At 44.2% G+C, this 20727-nt stretch overlaps 1 protein-coding gene across 1 annotated transcript; it reads right to left on the bottom strand.

The window, feature by feature from the left end:
- Window positions 1-418: 418 nt before the first annotated feature.
- On the bottom strand, window positions 419-7991 carry Oxa1l (OXA1L mitochondrial inner membrane protein). The gene is made up of 10 exons (XM_027390665.2): window positions 7847-7991; window positions 7294-7443; window positions 5647-5860; window positions 2236-2379; window positions 1943-2028; window positions 1606-1770; window positions 1358-1462; window positions 1093-1255; window positions 860-940; window positions 419-778 (listed from the first exon to the last, which is right to left on the bottom strand). Exons 1-10 carry the CDS (start codon window positions 7907-7909, stop codon window positions 648-650), a joined length of 1302 nt encoding a protein of 433 aa, XP_027246466.1. The 5' UTR covers window positions 7910-7991; the 3' UTR covers window positions 419-647.
- Between the last annotated feature and the right edge of the window lie 12736 nt (window positions 7992-20727).

Below are 20727 nucleotides of genomic sequence, written 5' to 3'. Positions count from 1 at the left end.
TACAGTCTTGCCCGTCACACCTCTACAGTGCAAACACAAATGTAGATGGATGGTGTGTGAGGTAGGTCTCAGCCTTGAAGCCTGGGTTAAAACCCAAAGCTCCTTCCCAAGAGCAAGGGTGAGTGTGGGCAACTGTTCCCCACCCCATGGAAGTTCTGAGGCACAACTCCCTTCCGTACTTAACAGACATCAAAGGCTGGAGAGATGGCTCAGAGGTTAAAAGCACTGACTGTTCTTCCAGAGGTCCTGAGTCCAATTCCCAGCAACCACATGGTGGCTCACAACCAACTTGAATGAGATCTGGTGCCCTCTGCTGGCACGAAGGCAGAAGACTGTATACATAATAAATAATTAAATCTTAAAAAAAAAAAAAAAACCAAAACCAAACCAAACCAAAACAAAAAAACCAGACATCAAGAAACCCAGACAAGACAGACGTTTACTAACTCTGTGGATGACAGGGTCACTTGGCTCTCTAGTGCTCTTTTATACACATGAATAAGAGTCTGTAGTGGAAACAATTTTTAAAAACGGACACTTCCAAACCCTGGAGTTCCCAGGCCTGGGGCAAGGACACAGCATCGTCTGTTTGGTGGAGGAATCTGTGAAGATGCAGAGTTCTTGTCAGAATGAGCACAGAGCAGAAATCAGCCAAGTGTGTCGTGCCAAGGCTTTGACTTGGGCTTGCTGCTGGTGCTGCTGCTGTTGGGGGTGTTGGGAGGGTGATTTGGATTGTGCTGTAGCAGAGGGTTGTGGGTAAAAGTCTGTCGTAAGGGACCTGGGAGAAGAGAGAACAAATCTCAGTGAACAGAGGAAAGAAGAAATGGAAGACAGGATTTAGCCCGCAAGGCTTCCTTACCTCTGGCAGCTAGGTCCAAGTGTTTCTGCATCCTCTGTTCACGCTCCTGGAGCTGATGTGCAATTTCAGCCTTCTTCCAGCCTGTGTGAAGAGAAAATAAATTCCTAAGTCTCAAGATCCATAGCCCATAGGTCACTATGGCGCCTCGGGTGGCTAGGTAGTGCAATCCTGCTTCGGCTTCCTGCTTGCTGGGAGGGTTCTCCTCACCACACCGCCCAATAAATACCCCTTACCTGTTTTGAAGCTCTTCAAGAAGCCTTCCCGAGGAGGCAATGTGTCAGGGTCATGTATGACACGCTGGGGGATTTTAAGCACTGTGCGCACAGCTGGAATCCGGAGGCAGGCCACTTGGCACAGGGAGAACAAATTGGAGGAGAGCCAGTACATGAACACTGCCTGTGTGAGCAAAGAGAAGATGCTCATAGCTGGGTGTTCAGTTGACTTGTTCAGAGGCAATAGGGGGAAGGACTTGGAGGCAGCCATAAAGCCATTACCTACCGAGGGGAAGTGGATGGTCACGGGCAAGACCATTAGGGGCATCACTCTGATGATATTCCTCATGAACTGGAGGTCAGAGCTCTGCACGCCTGTCTCAGCACCTAGCTGCCAAAAAGGGGATGAGGAAAAGAATGGTAAATTTTAAGCCCTGACCCATCATCTTTACTCTTCCAGGGAATGGAAGGCACACTCGGCACACTACTCCCTGTTTGCTGGCAGGTCTCATGCTTCGCCAGCCCCCAGCTTACCTCAAGGACACCCCACATTGTGGCAGTGACTACCAGTGGCAAGACGTAGATGGGATCGGATATTGTGAGATCTTGGAACCACCAGAGCCCACCTGTTTGTAGGCTGGGCACAGGCAGATTGGCCATCTCTCTCAAGGCAATAAAGAAGGAGATGAAGACGGGGGCCTGTTACACAGGATAAACAGTCAGCACATCTGACGGCGTACATTTTCATAACCCCGTTACTAAAAGCCATGCATGCCCCCATCCCTTGCTTTCCTGAGGATCTTGGGAGGTGGGAAGCAGAAGACACCTTGACAGGTTCAGGATGAACAATCAGGAGAACATTTTTGCTCACCTGAGTGAGAGGTAGAATGAGTGGCCGCAAAAGTTTGATATCGTGCTTTTTCTGATAGCGTGTCATCTCTATGGAGGCCCTGTAAACTGTGAGGGAAGGAAAATGGGTCACTGGGTTAAGAGTGACATCAGTGAGGGTGAACAACCTCATCTTGGGTCCATGAACTTTCCAAGGAATGAATAGACCTTTAGATTTATCAGAAATGCCCAACTGTCGCACCTGTCCCTCTCCCGCAGCAGAATTTCTCAAGTGCAAACATGCTTCCCTCCCACACCTCCCCGTAGCCAACTCACACTCAGCCTGATCCCCTGCCAATTTGGCCTCTCTGATTTGAGTGGAAAACTTCTGTATCACTGGCATGTGGTTGTGGATCTTGACTGCTTCTCGCTGGCCCTTCACAATCAGAGGGAAAACCAGGCAGCGGGCAAGGACCGTACCTGGAAAATATAATATGGGCTTGGAATGAAACGACAAGCTGCCTGAAGCTAGAATGCTGAAGGTTTTAGAGCCTCATTCCAAGTCACACTCTAGTCTTTTCCATACTGTGGCTCTCACTCAAGGGGCCCACAAGTAAGGACAGGGTACACCCAGCTCTTCAAGGCTCAGACCACTGTGGTAGAATAAAAAAAAGTTCAGCATAACTTCTCTAAGCAGATGGGGAGGGACCTTGTTTCTCAAAAAAAAAAACAAAACCACCACCAATACCATCAGACAAAAGTTTCTTACTTCGATAACCTCCAAACTTTTCTATTATCAATGGAAACTTTTTCCTCAACTGTTAAGTATACATGAAAATATATAAACTAAGTCACCCTTGATAAAGGAAAAACATTTACCAAGAAACTTCACCCTGTTTAGCACCTCTACAGAACTCAGGGTCTTAGAATGAAGTCTGATTTTGTTTTCTGAGATAGGGTCTTAGTGTGTACAAGCTGGCCTTGAACTCATGCTCTTCCTCCCTATTGCTATAAACACAGGTATGTACCCGGCTTAGAACAAAGATAGCCAGTAACTTTTACAAGTCCCTAAAGTTGTAATCCACCACATTCTGGTAGCTTAACCTTTTCTCTTTCCTTATACTCCTGTCTACTGGCCATTTCAACAAATACTCAAGTTTATGCTATCTATAGCCATGTAAGTGGGTCTGGGCTAAGATGAATGACCAAAATATTTCCACTGTGGAATATTTTGGTCCCCCACACTAAGATGAAAGCAAGGACACAACCCAGAATACCATCACTGAAGAAAGGTATTAGGCAACAAACATGGGCAAGCGTGGTTAGAAAAACCAGGAAATAGGGGAGAGGATAGGAAAGATTTTCACAAAAGCCAAAGGATAACCTCAAGATATGATGAAAAAAGTGGCTTCAGGAACGCCATCACCAGCAGTTACAGTAAGGTTCGTGGGCTCCCTCAAGGAACACACAGGCACGCTAGAGCTGTTTGTATACTAAGAGTAAACGGGAAGGTACTGAAACCAAGGATGGTGGGGCACGCTTCAAATGTCAGCACCAGAGAGGCCAAGAGTATCAAGAGTTTGAGGGCTTAGTGTCCCACACGGTATTCCTTACTTCAAAAAAAAAAAAAAAAAAAAAAAAAAAAATCGAGGGGTGGGCTGGAGAGAATGCTCAGTGGTTAAGACTGATTGCTGTTTTTGCAGAGGACCTGAGTTTGGTTCCCAGTACCCATGTGAGGTAGTTCACAGCTGCCTGTAACCACAACTCCAAGGGATCCAATACCCTTTTCGCTTCTACAGGCAAGTGTACATACTCACATGCACACACATTCATGTGTTTTTTTAAGATTAAATTTAGTGCATGCATGCTAAAATTAATCTTTTTGTTATTAAAACAAACAAACAACTAAAAAGCCAAGGGGCTTGGGAATTTGGCTTCGTGGTAGGACACTTGCCTTGAAGTTGCAAGATCACTGCATTCAGGCATTGCACACGTGCTGCACTGACAAACATTCGTACATATAAAATAAATGTTAAAAAAAAGATTCATTTTTATTTAATGTGTATGGGTGTTTTGCCTGTCTGTATACATGCCCATGAAGGCCCCCAAAGCATCAGATCCCTGGAACTGGAGTTAGACAGCTGTGAGCCAGCCACTGTGTAGGCGTGGGAATAGAACCCGGCTTCTTTGGAAAAGCAGCTGTGCTCTTAACCACCAAGTTAACTCCAGACCTCATGTTTCCCTACCAGACAGGGCTTTTGTTACCTTTGCTGGCCTGGAACTTGTTAGGTAGACCAGGCTGGCCTCAAACTCACAGATCCTCCAGTCTCTGTACACCCCCTCCCCCACACGCCAACTAGGATTAATGGTGTATACCAACCACACCTAGTTCAATCAAAGTTTTGGAAACTTTTTTCTTTCCTCTCAAGAAAGGGTTTCTCTGTATAACAGCCCTGCCTGTCCTGGAACTTGCTATGTAGACCAGGCTGACCTCGAACTCACCAAGATCCACCTGCCTCTGCCTCTGCTGGGATTAAAAGCATGCACCACTGTCACCTGACTTCTGAAAACTTTTTAAAGGCAAGTTTTATGTAGCTCAGGCATGGTGATTTGAATAAGACTGGAAGGCTCACATATTTGAATGCTTAGTTATCAGACTTACTGGATGTGGCACCATTTGAGTGAGATTAGGAGAGGTGGCCTTGTTGGAGGAAATGTGTCACTGGAGGTGGGCTTTGAGGTTTCAAAAAGCCCACACTCTAGGTCCAGTGACCTCTCTCTCTTCTGCCTATAGATCTGGATGTAGCTCTCAGCTACTTCTCCAGCACCATGTCTGCTTTCCGGCCACAATGCTCCCCACCATGATGACAATGAATTAAGCTCCCGAAACTGTAAACAAGTCCCCAACTAGATGCTTTCCTTTTTAAGAGTTGCTGTGATCATGGTGTCTTTTCACAGCAACAGAGCAGTGACTATTTAACTAAGGGTGTCTGACCTGCTGATCCTCCTACCTCTACCTTCCAAGCACTGGGGTCAGATGAATGCTAAAAAGTCTAGATGACTTTGTTTCTTGATAGGGTCTTACTAGCCCAGGCTGGTTTTGTGCATGATAGGCAAGCACTCTACCACTGAGCTACATTTCTATACTTAACTGAGATTTTAATTATAAAAAATCCTACTGGTCTCTGGGGCTGGAGACAGCACTGACTGCTCTTCCAGAGGTCCTGAGTTCAATTCCTAGCAACCACATGGTGGCTCACAACCATCTGTTATGAGATCTGGTGCCCTCTTCTGGTGTGCAGATATACATGGAAGCAGAATGTTGTATACATAATAAATAAATAAAATCTTAAAAAAAAAAAAATCCTACTGGTCTCCTAAGGAAGAAACAGGACTAAAACACAGTTTCAGCTTTTGTAAGAGCAATGAGAACAGCTTTTGAATTTGGGAGTACAAATACCTGACCCAACCTTCTATTCTGCTAAGTCAAGGCAGCTTCATTATTTTTACTATGGTTCCCTACTCCAACTCTCAGGTCACACTCAAAATCTGTGTGTTTTGAGTGACAGGATAAATGGTTTGCTAATGCTCTTTAGGAAATAAAGGTTAAGCGTATCACCCCTCTTTGAATCATCTGCTTTTCTGACCTTTAGATCTCTGCACCCGTTTCCTTAATCCACTGACAGAACTGCCATGGCTGAAGTTCTGTCCCCATTCCCTCTACCCCTGCTCAGGATGTACTCTTACAGGTGGCAATGGCCCCCCACCAAGGCAGGCCCAGGTCAACATGCATAAATTCCAAGAGGTTCTGGATGAGTCCCACTGGGGTGTAAGACCCAAGTCCCAGTTCACTGAAGCTCTGTTCTGCAGCACATTGAATTGCATCTGCAGTTCCTCCGGAAGCCACTTCAGGTACTACAGGAGGGGTGGGGGTAGCAGGAACAACAGGAGGTGCCTGGACCTGTGAGAAAGGAGACCAAGTATCATATAAGCGGGACGCACAAAAGGTGAGATTCCCTTATACTAACAAGTTCCAGGCTACATTTTCTTGCTTTTACTTCTTGCTCTTCCAGATGCCAATGGTGTCTACACATTCCTGCTTTCAGAGGGCATTATTTTTGTCACTAGCATAAGAAGAATTACTTAGAGTGTCTCATGGCTTCCCCCAGGGGAGGCAGGGAAATTGCTTCCTACATCACTCTTCCCAGACTTTGGTTTTCTGAGCATCACGGTCACCATCCTTTCTATATTCTGAAACTACAGTTCTTGGAATTCTTTTAATTGTTTTGTGCTGGGGATTGAACCCAGGACCTCACACACATCTGACAAGTACATGAACCACTGAGTTAGCCCCCAGTTTCTCTTTAAGTCAACTCAGTTTTTATTTTATGTTTTTGAGTGGGGGAGGCGTTAGAACGTTTTGGAGGCAGGATCTCGATTGCTCTGCAGCTCAGGCTGCCCTTGTGCATGCTAACCAAGAGCTCTGTTACTGAGTATATCCCCAAGGGATGGCTTAGGGCTTACGAACTCTTGTGGAGGACCCAGTTTCAGTACCCAGCACCCTTGTAGGGCAGCACACAATCACCTGTAATTTCAACTTCGGGGTCCCTACTGCCCTCTTCTTGTGTCCATGGGCACCCATGATCACATGTACACAGTCACACACATACAATAAAATAAATCTTCAAAAAGAAACAGAACCTACTTAGCCTTCTAAGGAGCAGTATTCACAGAATCACATATATTCAGTAATAAAATACACAAACTCATAATCACACTTCACATTACTGGCTTGCCACCACTCTGGCCATCAGTGTCTTGAATATAATACAAAACTTAAATTAATTTAGTTGTTATTGTGCCTGCATGATGTGTGTAGGTATGCATGCCATGGCACGTGGAAGTCAGAGAACAACTTTGTAGAACTAGTTTCTGCCTTTCTCCTTAACTTTTTTTTTTCAGACAGGGTCTCATTATGCAGCTCTGACTTGCTATGTTGACCAGGCTGGCTTTGTACTTAGAGATCTGTCCTACTTTGTCTCTCAAGTGCTGGGATTCCAGGGGCTGTGTGCCACAGCCCGCTCCACCTTTACTTGGGTTCCAGGATTGGCACTCATGGTACCAGGGTTGCACGGCAAGTGCATTTGCACTGCTGGGCCATCTCACCCGCCCCACAAATTTCTCAAGTATTTTCAAACGTTTCCACACTGAGTTACAGAGAACCTATTTCTATTCTGAACAGAGAGGCTAATTAATATGAGGAACTGCGTGGAGTGTGGAAAAGAACTCCGCTACATATTCTCTCACTGTAAAACAAAACAAAACAACAACAAAAACAGAACAAAAGAAACTGGCCAAGAAGCTGCGCTCCTGACATCCGTGGGGACCTCTTACCTGGGCTTCTGCAGAGGAGGAGGCAGAAGTACTGATGCAGCGAGGGCTTGAGGCAGCAAGAAGAGCGTAGTGTGGCCGCCCACCACCCAGGCGAGCTGCGACGAGGAGCTCGGTGGCCAGCGGTTTCAGGGACCCTGCGACGCTGTGGAACTGACGCGTGAAAGGAGAAGTGAACCCCTTGAGTCCCAGGCGACCCCGCTCTCCCGCAGACAGCCTGCTGCAGCAGCCGGGCCACGGCTCTTCTGCTCCCGCAGACGGCAGGCCCCGAAGGCGTGCCCTGGAGCGTGCAGGGTGCAGCTCGGGCCCTGGTCTCCCGCATCCCGTTACTGAAGCCCGGCGACGGGGCCCAGAGGTCAGGGCTCAGGGTCGAAGGCAGTTCCCAGACAGCCACAGAGAAACCGGGCCACCAACCCCTGGACGTAACCCTGCTGTGTCCTCACGCGACCCGAGGTCATGACACGCAGGTCCCAGTGACCAGGTCAGCGTCTGCACCTGACCTCAGCTCAGGTGGCAGGGACAAGGCAGCACCCCGGTGGTACGGACGCAATCTTACCGAACGCTGGGGTCGCAGGAGGCGCAGAAGCTGCCGCTGGCCGCACACTAAACTCATCGCCATTTTGCCGGGAAGACAACTTACTTTCGCGCGTGCGCACTCAGAACTTTGACGCAGCGGGAGAGGCCATTTTGGAAATGGGCAGGAAGTCAGACCTGTCGTCACAGTAGTGAGGGAGAATGAAGCTAAGGCGGTCATATTTGAAGTGGTTAAGAAGCCTCAACAGGTGACGTTGGGTCGGCAACAAGATCTCGCAGAGACTGAAGCTAAGAGACACATTGGTGACCACTGTTTAGTGGCAGTGTAAATATGGCATATTCCCCCTTCCATGGTCTAAACTGTAACTGTCCCCTGGTTTCTTGGGTTAAAAATAGCCTTCACTCTTGGAATGGTGCCTTACGTCTGTAATTCCAGCACTGGGGAGGCAGAGGCAGGAGGATGGCCAGGAGTTCGAGGTGAATCTGGGTAAGCCAGCCTGGACAAGAGAGAGACCCTGTCACAAAAAGAAAGCAAAGAAACAAAAACCCAAACCAGAAATAATCCCATAAACGGGCAAACCAGAAAAGTCAAAACAAAACAATAGCTTTCATATCTGTGCTTGGCATGGCTTTTTTTTTTCTTGCCCAATGATACTAGATTCTTACTGAAAGATAATACTGTAATTACAGACCCAATGAAATTCCAAAGAATCTAATAGAATGTAGGGAAGGCAGCTCCTAGGAAATAACTGTGGCCATGAGGAAACAATACAAAAGATGAAAATTGAACTTCATGTCATTGATCTGCTGTTTCAAGCTTGTTACCGACTATTTGTAGTCTTTGTTGTGTATTTCCTGGAACTGGAAGCCTCCCTAAAGTGTAAGGCAAGGCAAGCTTGGTGTGGTGTCGTATGCCTGTGATTCCAGCACTGAGGAGAAGCTGATGCAGGGAGATGGTGAGTTCAAGGCCAGCCTGGATTACAAATAGAGAGTTTGTCTAAAAAAAATAAATAAAAGATGTGTAATGTGAAAAACAAATTACTGCTCAGAAAGGTGGGGGTTGATTGTATCTAGTTCTCCATATGCTACCAGATAGAAACTATTGATTCTCTGGGGGAAATAAAGAATTTTTTTTTTTGTACTTAAGAAAAAAAAAAAAACCAAAAAACTTAGTTTACTTAAAAAACAACAACAACAACAACACAAAACTTCTCACACACAGGGTTGTGCATTCTCTGAGGCCAGAAGTGGGTGTTGAATCTCTCCGAGCTGTAGTTAGAGTTCTTTCTTACATGAGTTCTGGAATCTGAACTCTAGTACTCACCATGGTGCAGCAAGCACTCTTAGCCACTGAGCCATATCCAGCCTCTAAATTTATTTTGTGATTTTCATTTTGGAGTGTGTGTGCTTCGTGCATGTGTGCATTTGTGTGAAAGTCCTAAGTAGGCACTGGGTGTTTGCCTCAACCATTCTCTCTTGAGGCAGGTGTCTCTTGCTGAACCTGGAGCTAATCAATTCCAGCTAATCTGGCTAGCCAGCTTGCCCTGGGGTCAGCTCTCTCTGCCTCCTTAGGTGCTGGGATTCTGGGCAGTTGCTATGCTTGCTCCATTTTTGTTTTTTCAAGACAGAGTTTCTCTGTGTAGCCCTGGCTATCCTGGAACTGACTTTGTAGACCAGGCTGACCTCAAACTTACAGAGATCTACCTGCCTCTGCCTCCTGAGTGCTGGGATTAAAGGTGTGTGACACCATTTCTGGGCTGCCTGCTCAGTTTTAAATGCATTCGAGGAATCTGAATGTCCTCATACTTGCAAGGCAAGTGCTTTACCCACTGAGTCACCTCCCCAGGCCTGTACTTAAGACATAATTCATATAGTATTCAACTCACCGATGTAAAGAGTACCATTTGGCTGGGCGTTGGTGGCGAACGCCTTTAATCCCAGCACTCGGGAGGCAGAGGTAGGCAGATCTCTGTGAGTTCGAGGCCAGCCTGGTCTCCAGAGCGAGTGCCAGGATAGGCTCCAAAGCTACACAGAGAAACCCTGTCTCGAAAAAACAAACAACAACAATAACAACAAAAAACAAAACAAAAAAAGAGTGAGTAATAATACCAGGGAACCAAATTCAGTTTCCAGCACCCAAAAATTTATTTGGGCTGGAGACATGGCTCAGAAGTTAAGAGCACTGACTGCTATTCCAGAGGTCCTGAGTTCAATTCCCAGCACCCACATGGTGTCTCACAACCATCCATTATGAGATCTGGTGCCCTCTTCTGGCCTGGAGGCACACATGCAGACAGAATACTGTATACATAATAAATAAATCTTAAAAAAAAAAAGAGTACCATTAGATGTTTTTTAAAGATAGTTATAAAATTGTGTAACAACCACAATTGATGTTTATTATCTGTTAGATTTTTCCAATTTTATTAGAATAATCTTTGTAGGCAGACTTTTCTGTCCCTCTAGCCAGTTCCAAAGTAACCACACAGAGAATAATTATTATAAATGCTCGGCCTATAGTTTAGGCTTGCCGATAACTGGTTCTTACAGCTTAAATTAATTCATCTATGTGCTGCCTTGAGGCTCGTTTACCTCACCTATGAACTTTTCATGTTACTTCTGCATCTGATTTGTGACTCCTCTGAGTCTGCACTCCTTCCCAGTGTTCTCTCTGACACGAAAATCCTGCCAATCAGCTTTTTATTTACAATGAGAGCATCACATCTTCACAGCATACAGAAGGATTGTTCCATAGAAATTCTTTAGAATAAATAATATTTTTTTTTTGCTTTTGTGATAGGGTTTCTCTGTGTAGTCCTGGCTGTCCTGGAATCCTTCAAACTCAGAGATCCATCTACCTCTGCCTCCTGACTGCTGGGATTAAAGACATGAATCACTACTACCCAGTAAGAATAAATAATTTTGAAGTCACTAGTGCTTGATATTTTAAAATCATGGACTACGTAAATACAAATAAGTTTATCAGTGGGATGGCTCAGTGGTTAAAAGCACTCTTGCAGAGGACTTGGGTTTGGTTCCCAGCACCCACATGGCAGCTCACAACCATTTGTAACTCCAGTTCCAGGGCATCTGAATCCTCTTCTGGCCTCTGTGGATAATGCAAGCACAACACACATACACATAAGAAAAACAAAAAAACAAAAACCAAAAACTTTTTAAAAAGCTAGATGTGGTGGCACATGCCTTTAATTCCAGCACTCAGAGGCAGAGGCAGGTGGATCTCTGTGAGTTTGAGACCAGACTGGTCTACATAGAGAGTTCTAGGACAGCCAGAGCTACATAGTGAAACTCTGGCTCAACAAATAAGCAAAACAGAACAAATCTTCATAAAAGAGATCTTCACAAAAATGTCTAAACTAAATAGAACATTACTTTAAGGAAGAAGGTACAATGTAGACACTCAACAATGTTATGTTCACATTATTATTTAATATCTGATAAAATTAATAGACATGCAATGGACTGAAAAATCAGGGCTAGAGAGATGGTTCAGTAGTTAAGTACCTGAGGGTGGTTCCCAGCACCCACACAGTGAGTCATTATGTCTCTAATTCTAGATCCAGGGGATCTGACACCCTCTTCTGGTCTTATCAGGCACCAGGCACCCATGTGGTATACATACATACATGCAGGCAAACACTCATACACATAAAATAAATTTAAATGATTAAAAAATCTGGAATATCAGTAGGAACAGAGAAAATGAAAACAAACAAATCCAGAAACAACAGAGATGATGAGCTAGGAGAAAATGATGTTGAAACAGCTGGGTTTCACAGTTTTTAGGGTGACAAAGCCATACTTAGCATGCATGAGGCTCGTGACTTATGCTCTAGAAGCAAAATGAAAATAAATACAATAAAGCATAAACCAAGACAAAAACAAAATAATTTAAAAGAAATTAATATGGTGACAACCAAAGGGAAAAATCAGAGAACTTAAATAAAAAGCAAGTGGAAAAATGTAGAAATTGAAGACAATGTGTGATAGCTGGGGATGCAGTCCAGATGGTAGAGTGTTTGCCTAGCATGCACAAGGCCCTGGGTTTGATCCCAGCACTAATATCCTGGGCATGTTAGCACATACTTTTCACCTCATCACTTGGAGGTAGAGGTAGGTAGATCAAAAGTTCAAGGTCATCTTTGGCTGAATAGTAAGTTTGAGGTCAGTCTGAGCTATATGATGAGACCCTGTCTTAGAAAAAAAGAAAGAAAATAAATAAAAGATTTGAAAATGAATGAGTCACTCACCAGATCAACTAGCAGCATATTAGACTGTAAAAGTGAATTTGAAGACAACAATAGATGCCATTTAAACTAAGGTGGTGGGGGAGAGGCGGGAGGATAAAATTTATACATAGACTCAGTGCCTGTGAGATAATATCTAATGGTTAATATACATGTAATTATAGTTGAGGTAGTTTGAATGTGGTTGGCCCCCATAAACTCATAGGGAGTGGCATTTATTAGAAACAATTTATTAGAACAATCTTTGTACACTGTAAACATGTATAACTCTCATTGACTAATTAAGAGCTGATTGGCCAATGACTAGGCAAGATAAGGTTAGGCACGAGAATCAGACTAAGAGAATGCTGGGAAGAAGGGAGGAATTGGAGGAGACACCACGAGATGCAGAGTAAGCATTATGGGAAGTACATACATGAGGTAAACAAGCCTTGGGGCAGCATATAGATGAATAGAAATGGGTTAATTTAAGTTATAAGTGTTAGCTAAACCAGGTGGAGGTGGCACACACCTTTAATCCCAGCACTCGGGAGGCAGATACAGGTGGATCTCTGTGAGTTCAAGGCCAACCTGGTCTACAGAATGAGTGCCAGGACAGCCAGGACTACACACAAAGAAATCCTGCCTCAAAAAAAAACCAAAACAAACAAACAAATGAATGAATAATAGAGCTAGCTAAATACAAGCCCAAGCTATCAGCCAAGGATTTATTGCTGTGGATTATGCTCTTTGTTAATAAAAAAAAAAAAAACTGATTGGCCAGTATCAGGGCAAGAAGAGCTTGAGTGAGACAGCCTGACACAGAGAGAATGATGAGAATAGGAAGGGCAGAGTCAGGATAGTCACAGGGGATGCCAGCTGGACATGGAGGAAACGAGGTAACAAGCTATGAGCCATGTGGCAAATCATAAATATAAATATGGGTAAATTTAAATGTAAGAGCTAATAATAAGGCTGAGCTATTGGCTGGGCACTTATAGTTAATATGAGTCTCTGTGTGGTAATTTTGGAAGTATCTCCCAGGGCCAGAAAACTCTGCCTACACGTTAAGTCTCTGTGTGGTTATTTGGGACTGGCAGGACAGAAAAGTCTACCTATAGAAATGTGGCTTTGTTTGAGTAGGTATGTATGGAATCATTGGAGGAAGTGTGTTACTGTGGAGGTGGCCTTTGAGGTCCCATATACACTCAAGCCACACCCAGTGGTTCATTTCAATTCCTATTGCCTGCTGATCAAGATGTAGGACTCTTAGTTCCAGTACCATGTCTACCTGCATGCCACTATGTTCCACCATGATGATAATGGACTGAAATCTCTGAAATTTCAGATGAAATCTCTGAAGCTATAAACCATCCCATTAGATGTTTTCCTTTATAAGAGCTGCCATGGAGCATGGCAGTGGTGGTGCATGCCATTAATCCCAGCACTTGAGAAGCAGAGATAGGCAGATTTCCATGAGTTAAAAGCCAGCCTGGTCTACAGAGAGAGTTCCAGGACAGCCAGAGCTACACAGAAAGACCCTATCTCAAAAAACAAAACAAAACAAACAAATGACAACAAAGAGTTGCCATGGTCATGGTGTCTCTTCACAGCAATAGAAACCCTAAGACAAAAGTTGATATCAGGAACTGGAGTATGGCTGATTGGCCTGACCGTTCTTTTATTTGGAACAATTTGGACTTTGGTACTTTGTGTTAGGAAAACAGTAGAATCCTTTAAGTGCTGCTTAATGGGCCATACTAGTAGGAGCATGGAAAACCAAAAAATGGTACTGCGAATGATTTGAACTGTGGAGGGCTGGCTCAAGAGTTTTCAGAGGAAATCTCAAAACAGGCTAGTATATACTGTGTTATGTGGCTACTAGTGTTTATGATTATAAAGATTTATATGAAAAGTAGCAAGTGGAGAAACAAAAAATATAAGACATATAATTGAAGGAGAAAAAGAGCACCAGAAAGCAGTATGGAACTAAAGGAGATAAACACATTGAGAAATGGAATAAAGGGAGTGATAATAAAATAGTTGAGGTAATCAACTTAAAAGGAGAAAAGGCTTATTTTGGCTCATTATTTGAGGGCTTTTAGTTTATGATTGTTTGGCTTTATTGCTTTGGCCATGGTGACTGACACATTACTTTGTGCAAGGGCACATGGCAGAAGAGTCTTGTTCATCTGAGGGTGGATGGCAAGCAAAGGGATGGGATCCCAGAGTCCAAATATTCTTCTCAAAGGCTCACTCTCAACAATTTCACTTCTGCTACTGGCTCTAAATAGTTCCAGCCTCCAGCATCAAGCCTTTGGGGAGACAATCAGGGTCTAAACTATAGCAATTATCAAACATAAAACTATTCATAAATGTATGTGGCCTCTGTTGATCTTGAATTTAGGGTCCTCTGCTGTGGAGTAATCTTTTTGTATACTGTAAATGTGTATTACTCTCACTATTTAATAAAGAGCTGACTGGCCAATAGCTAGGCAGGAAAAAGTTAGGCGGGACTTGCAGACAAAGAGAGTGCAGAGTAGAAGAAGGTGGAGTCTACAGGAGATGCAAAGAAAGCAGGAGATGAACATTTTGTACTGAGAACAGGTATTGAGCCATGTGTAAGAGTTAGTTAGTAACAAGCCTAAGCTATTGGTCGAGCATTTATAATTAATAATAAGTCTCTGTGTGGTTATTTTGGAGTGGCTGTAGGGACAGCTGACTGGTGTCCCAATAAAAACTCTGCCTGCAGCCCTTCTGTCTCAACTTCCTGAGTGCTGGGCTTAGAGGTACATGTCATTACATCCAGCAAGTTTCCTCTTATAACACTGCAAGTCATATTGGATTAAGCTTTTCTTAAGACAACCAAACACATAACCCTCTCCCAAGCCAACTCTCCCAAAGGAAGAACAACCTCATTTTAATTTAATCAGCTCTTTAAAGACCTTATTTTTGGTGCTGGAAAGATGGTTTTGTGGTTAAGAGCATGTACTGCTCTTATAGAGGGCCTGAGTTCAGTTCCCAGCACCCATACAGGTGATGTACAACCTCCTGCAACTCCAGCTCCATGGTGGGAACTGAACTCGTGTACACATGTACCCCACCATATATGTAAATAAAAATGAAAAAAAAACCTTTAAAAATTTTATTTCTAGAGCCGGGTGGTGGTGGTGCACACCTTTAATCCCAGCACTCGGGAGGCAGAGGCAGAGGCAGGTGGATCTCTGTGAGTTCGAGACCAGCCTGGTCTACAAGAGCTAGTTCCAGGACGGCCTCCAAAGCCACAGAGAAACCCTGTCTTGAAAAACCAAAAAAAAAATTATTTCTAAATGTAATTATATTTGGAGGTACCAGGTTAAGACTTTAACATAAGTTTTGGAGGTGATACAATTTAATCTATGTACTATTTAAAAAAGTAATTGGCATATTGTTAATAACACCCAAGTGAAAAACAGGGAAGTCTGACTACAGTAGAAAGATAGCAGTAAGGGAGAAGGTAAAATAGGGGTGCTGGCCTTCTATTCCCTTTCCTCTGCTTCCTGTTTGGCTTCATAGACTGAGACACTCCCATAGGCATACCTTCCTGGCATGATGGACTGTATGCATCCGAACTGTGGGTAAATAAACCTCCCCCCAAGTTTATTTTGTCAGATAGCCACAGCCACTTGAAAAGTAACCAACAGAAAACTGGTACCAGAAGTGGGGCCACTGATGTGATAAATCTAACCATCTGGTTCTTAGTCTTTCACAACTGGATTTTTGGAGGAACGTGGAAGAATTTGGAACTGTGAGCTACAGAAGCATTAGAATGTTATCAGCAGAGCTTAATGGGCTATTTTTGTGGAGTCTTGGAAGACCAGCTTAGTGATTATCAAGGCTTGCTTATGAAGCTGTAGAGCAGACCAAGGACTGTGTTAGAAGCTGGGCCAGAATCCATTCTTAGGATGCGTTTACAAAACATTTGGCTTCATTCTGTTGTGTCTTTTAAGGCAGCCTAGCATTCAGTCTGTAGCATGGTCATTTTCACTGAATATACTAAGATTCTGGGATGAACACACATACACACACACACACACACACACACACACACACACACACACACACACACCACACACACACACACACACACAGAGAGAGAGAGAGAGAGAGAGAGAGAGAGAGAGAGACAGAGAGACAGAGAGACAGAGAGACATAGAGACAGAGACAGAGACAGAGAGAGGTGTGCAGTTTGGCAAGGAGGTTTGGATATGATGAATGTAGACAAAGTGGTTGTAACTCTTAGAGAGATTGGTGAGTGAAGCGAGAGCCCACAGAAATATAATAACAAATTTATTAAGGGGTGCAATGAAAAGACAAACTCACAGATACAGAGCAGAGCAGATGCCACTGCTGATCCCCGCCACCTCTCTGCCACTTGGTCTCTGACCATGCCAAGTGCAAGCCAGAGCAAGAGAGTGAGTGTATTTCCCTCCAGTTTAGCAATTGTCACATAGCAGCCAAGACCAGGACCTAGAGCCTGCTGCCCCAAAGCTATTGGTGGAATGAGTTCCCACAACAGGTGAGCTAAGAAGAAAGCTTATGCTTTGCACAGGGAGAAGGGGCTTGAGGGCAAGATGCTAGTCATTGAAGCTCCAGGGTGAAAACTGAAAACCTGATGCATGTGGTGGCTCTTGACCACAATCCCAGGAGGGGAAACTGAGGAAAGAGGTTCACTGCAGTGTGAGGCCAGCCTGGAGTACAGAGTCAGGCCCTGTCTCAATAATAAGAGAAAGAAGAACTACTCTAAAATAACCCACTCCAACCCTAAAAATCCATGGGAAAAAACACTCACTTGAAAAGGTAGCACCCAAGGTTGGGAGGTCGTGGTGCACGCCTTTAATCCCAGCACTTGGGAGGCAGAGGTAGGGAGATCTCAGAGAATTCAAGGCCAGCCTGGTCTACAAAGTGAGTTTCAGGACAGCCAGGAGTATTACACAGAGAAACCCTGCCTTGAAAAACCATTAAAAAAAAAAGAAAGAAAAGAGTGCCTGAAAACAACAACAACAATTGTTTCAAGCTTTCTTGTTAGACTTTGTAGTTGGACTTTCCTTTGGGCCACCAGCTCTCAGAATGACATGGGGACATAAATTATGAAAGCTTGGCCTTAGCTTAGGCTTTTACCCAACTAGCTCTTATAACTTAAAATAGTCTGATTTTATTAGTCTGTGGTCTGCCACGTGGCTCAGTTACCTCTCCTCTGTACTGTGTGTTCAACTTCTTCAGTGTCTTGCTGCGTCTCTGTCTCCCTTCTTCCCAGAGTCCTCTCTTTCCGTGGAAGTCCCACCTATTCTCTCCTGCCTAGCTATTGGTCATTCAACTCTATTAAACCAGTCACAGTGACACATCTTCACACAGTGTGAACAAATATTCCACAACAAACAACAACAACGACCGAATAAAAAGAATATCAAAGAAAATTTTGTAGGCATTTAAAAGAAAAACTTCAGGGCAGGCCAGCTGCCCAGAGAAGATAAAGAAGAGGAGAGAAAGTCATGGTATTTAAGTGGCCTGGAGGTCAGCCACCACTGCTTGGCCTCACATGACAACTTTTAAAATACATCATTATTCCTTCAGCATTATGAGTTAAATTCTTCTCTAAAGAAGATTTTATTTTCTTTTTAACTTAAAATTTTTTGAGTCGGGGTCTCATGTAGCTCATGTTGGCCTTGAACTTTTGATATCCCTGAGGATGATCCTGGAGGATCCTGGGTGCTGGGATTATAGGCATGTGCTACTAGGTCTTCCCCTTCAAAACCAGTTTTTAAATTTTCATTCTTTGTTCATGGGTGAGTGCCTGCATGCATGTATGTGCAGTGTGCATGCCTAGTGCCCACCGAGGCCAGAAGAGGGCATCACATAACTTGGGCTGGAGTTAGAGGGAGCTGTGAGCTGCAAGTACTCTTAACTGTTGAGCCTTTCTCCAGCTGTGCCCACTCCACCTTTAAAATAAACTAGTGGGAACTATTAGGCAAGCACCTACGGAGCTGCATTCTCTGTCCCATTATTTTTCTTACTTAATGATTTCATTAATTTATTTGTATTAATATGAATACCTCAAATTCTGTGTTAGTTGACGGTTTAGGATTTGCTACTCTTCGTTATTAGTATGAAGCTCAAACTGTGTCAGTTTTGGTCAGTGAGAATCCTGTTAATATGAGTCCCAGGCCCCTCAAACATTTCCCCCTTCTTCTTTGTTAATTGCCTTTCTTGTTCAGGAAAATGAGATGTTCCAAGCTCATCTTAAACCCCAGGTCTAGAATTGGTCATTTCTCTGAGATTTTTTTTTGGGGAAGGATGATATTTATAAACCAAAATCTTTAGTGCTTAGAAAGTTCATTATAACTAGGGCATCACATGCACACACTAATTGTATTTACTTATCTATCAATTTTTCATCATCTCATCTGTCAAGCATAAACTAACATCAATACCTCCAATTCCTATTTAGTGCTTCAGTTTTTTTTCCCGGTCTTCTTCAAGTCCACTCATGTAAAGTCCTGTGTTGATTATCTGAATCTCATGTTTGATATGTTGTCTTATATTCTCAACCTCCTGTAGGTAACCAATGTTTCAGTCACATGGTTTGCATCCTTCGCCAACTTTCTTCTTGACCTGCTGACTCTCAGGTCCAGTTCTAAGTGCTACTGCCCCACCCAATATCTGCTTTGCTTCTTGGTCTTACTGTGACTGCCTCTTTTGTGCTATGCTGCCTCCTTCTCAGGACAGGCGAAGAAGTGAAGGAAACAGGAAGAGCCATCCTGATACTCATCCATCTCCTTAGTGAGAATCTCACACTCTTCAAGATTTTCAAAGTAAGAATTTGGTACCTGAAGACATTCCACTGTCCTGGGATATTTTATAACTTAAAGTGATTAATGCTTGAAAGTTAATTATGTTTAGAGTAGCAATTCTCAACTTGTGGGAACAACCCTTTCACAGGGGTCACCTAAGACCATGGGAAAAATACAGATATTTACATTATGATTGATAACAGTAGCAAAATTACAGTTACAAAGTAGCCATGAAAATAATTTTGTAGTTGGGTGTCATCGCAGCAGGAGGAACTGTATTACAGGGTTATAGCATTAGGAAGGTTGAGAACACTGGTTTAGTGAGAATCGGGGAGGAGAATCAATAAAAACAGGTGGGGAAAATAACGTGAGGGGTGAACAGCCACCACTCCAGGTATGCATGGACAGGATTACTCCAGGTGTGCATGGACAGGATCACTCCAGGTGTGCATGGACAGGATCACTCCAGGTGTGCATGGACAGGATCACTCCAGGTGTGCGTGGACAGGATCACTCTAGGTGTGCATGGACAGGATCACTCCAGGTGTGCATGGACAGGATCACTCTAGGTGTGCATGGACAGGATCACTCCAAGTGTGCATGGACAGGGCCACTCCAGGTGTGCATGGACAGGATCATTCCAGGTGTGCATGGACAGGATTACTCCAGGTGTGCATGGACAGGGCCACTCCAGGTGTGCATGGACAGGATCACTCCAGGTGTGCATGGACAGGGCCACTCCAGGTGTGCATGGACAGGGCTACTCCAGGTGTGCATGGACAGGATCACTCCAGGTGTGCATGGACAGGATCATTCCAGGTGTGCATGGACAGGGCCACTCCAGGTGTGCATGGACAGGGCCACTCCAGGTGTGCATGGACAGGATCACTCCAGGTGTGCATGGACAGGATCACTCCAGGTGTGCATGGACAGGATTATTCCAAGTGTGCATGGACAGGGCCACTCCAAGTGTGCATGGACAGGATCACTCCAAGTGTGCATGGACAGGATTATTCCAGGTGTGCATGGACAGGTTTCCTACGTTTCTGTTCTCATCAGTGCTTCCTCATAATGCCATAGTGATGCTGGGTGGGCTGGAGGGGGATGGGAAGAGGCTTTTTGGGTCAGTCTCGGAGTGCAGCACACATTTTAGAAGGGCTTGGGAATCAGTTGGCTTCCTAAGATGTTCCGTGGTCAGGATAGACATGGGTAGGCATCTTCAACTCTAACCACCCCTGACCCTGGCTAGAAGTCCTATGGCCTCTGGAGGGCAGAAAAGCACCATATGATTTGCTGTCTACTGTAATCTTATGACTGGTTGAGCGCAATGTTCATTTGTTAAACTTCTGGACCTCCTGAAAGACCAACTAACCTCCACAGTGTTTACTAAAGTGGACAGAGAAGGAGCAGAGTGTTTTGGAATCAACGGAAGAAGAGTTAAGTGGCATTAACCGATTCTAAATCATTTAAATGATCCCCAAGTTTTGGGTTTCCAATGAGTGAGTTTACCAAGTATACAGCAAGCAGGAGTGAAAGAATAACAGAACAAGCATTGGAACAGTCACTTCCACCATTCAACAGAACTTCGGGGGAAGCCCCAGGAACCAAGAGTGTCGGCCAGGGCTTTGATCCATAAAGAGCATTCCAGGCAGACATGTTCTCCTGGCCGAGAATTCCAATTAGTGGTTCTCACAGCAGATGTTTTGTATCATGGGATAAACAACAGCTAAGACTTTTGCTTTGGGAAGGTGCCTAGGAATGAGTTACCTCCCGTGTTCAAGGACTCAGTGATTTTACTCAAATGGTTTATTCTTCTCCCTTTCTCA

This window comes from Cricetulus griseus, assembly GCF_003668045.3.
Source record: "Cricetulus griseus strain 17A/GY chromosome 1 unlocalized genomic scaffold, alternate assembly CriGri-PICRH-1.0 chr1_1, whole genome shotgun sequence".
Taxonomy (NCBI): domain Eukaryota; kingdom Metazoa; phylum Chordata; class Mammalia; order Rodentia; family Cricetidae; genus Cricetulus; species Cricetulus griseus.
This window is presented reverse-complemented; position numbering and strand designations above follow the sequence as displayed.

Bases quoted from the DNA above. Each gene is read 5' to 3' on its own strand.
- Oxa1l (XM_027390665.2), bottom strand. From the start codon at position 7,909: ATGGCGATGAGTTTAGTGTGCGGCCAGCGGCAGCTTCTGCGCCTCCTG. The intron at 7,444-7,846 runs GTAAGATTGCGT...TTCACGCGTCAG, and splicing joins TCCTGCGACCCCAGCGTTCG to TTCCACAGCGTCGCAGGGTC. The intron at 1,771-1,942 runs GTGAGCAAAAAT...CCTGTGTAACAG, and splicing joins TCATTCTACCTCTCACTCAG to GCCCCCGTCTTCATCTCCTT.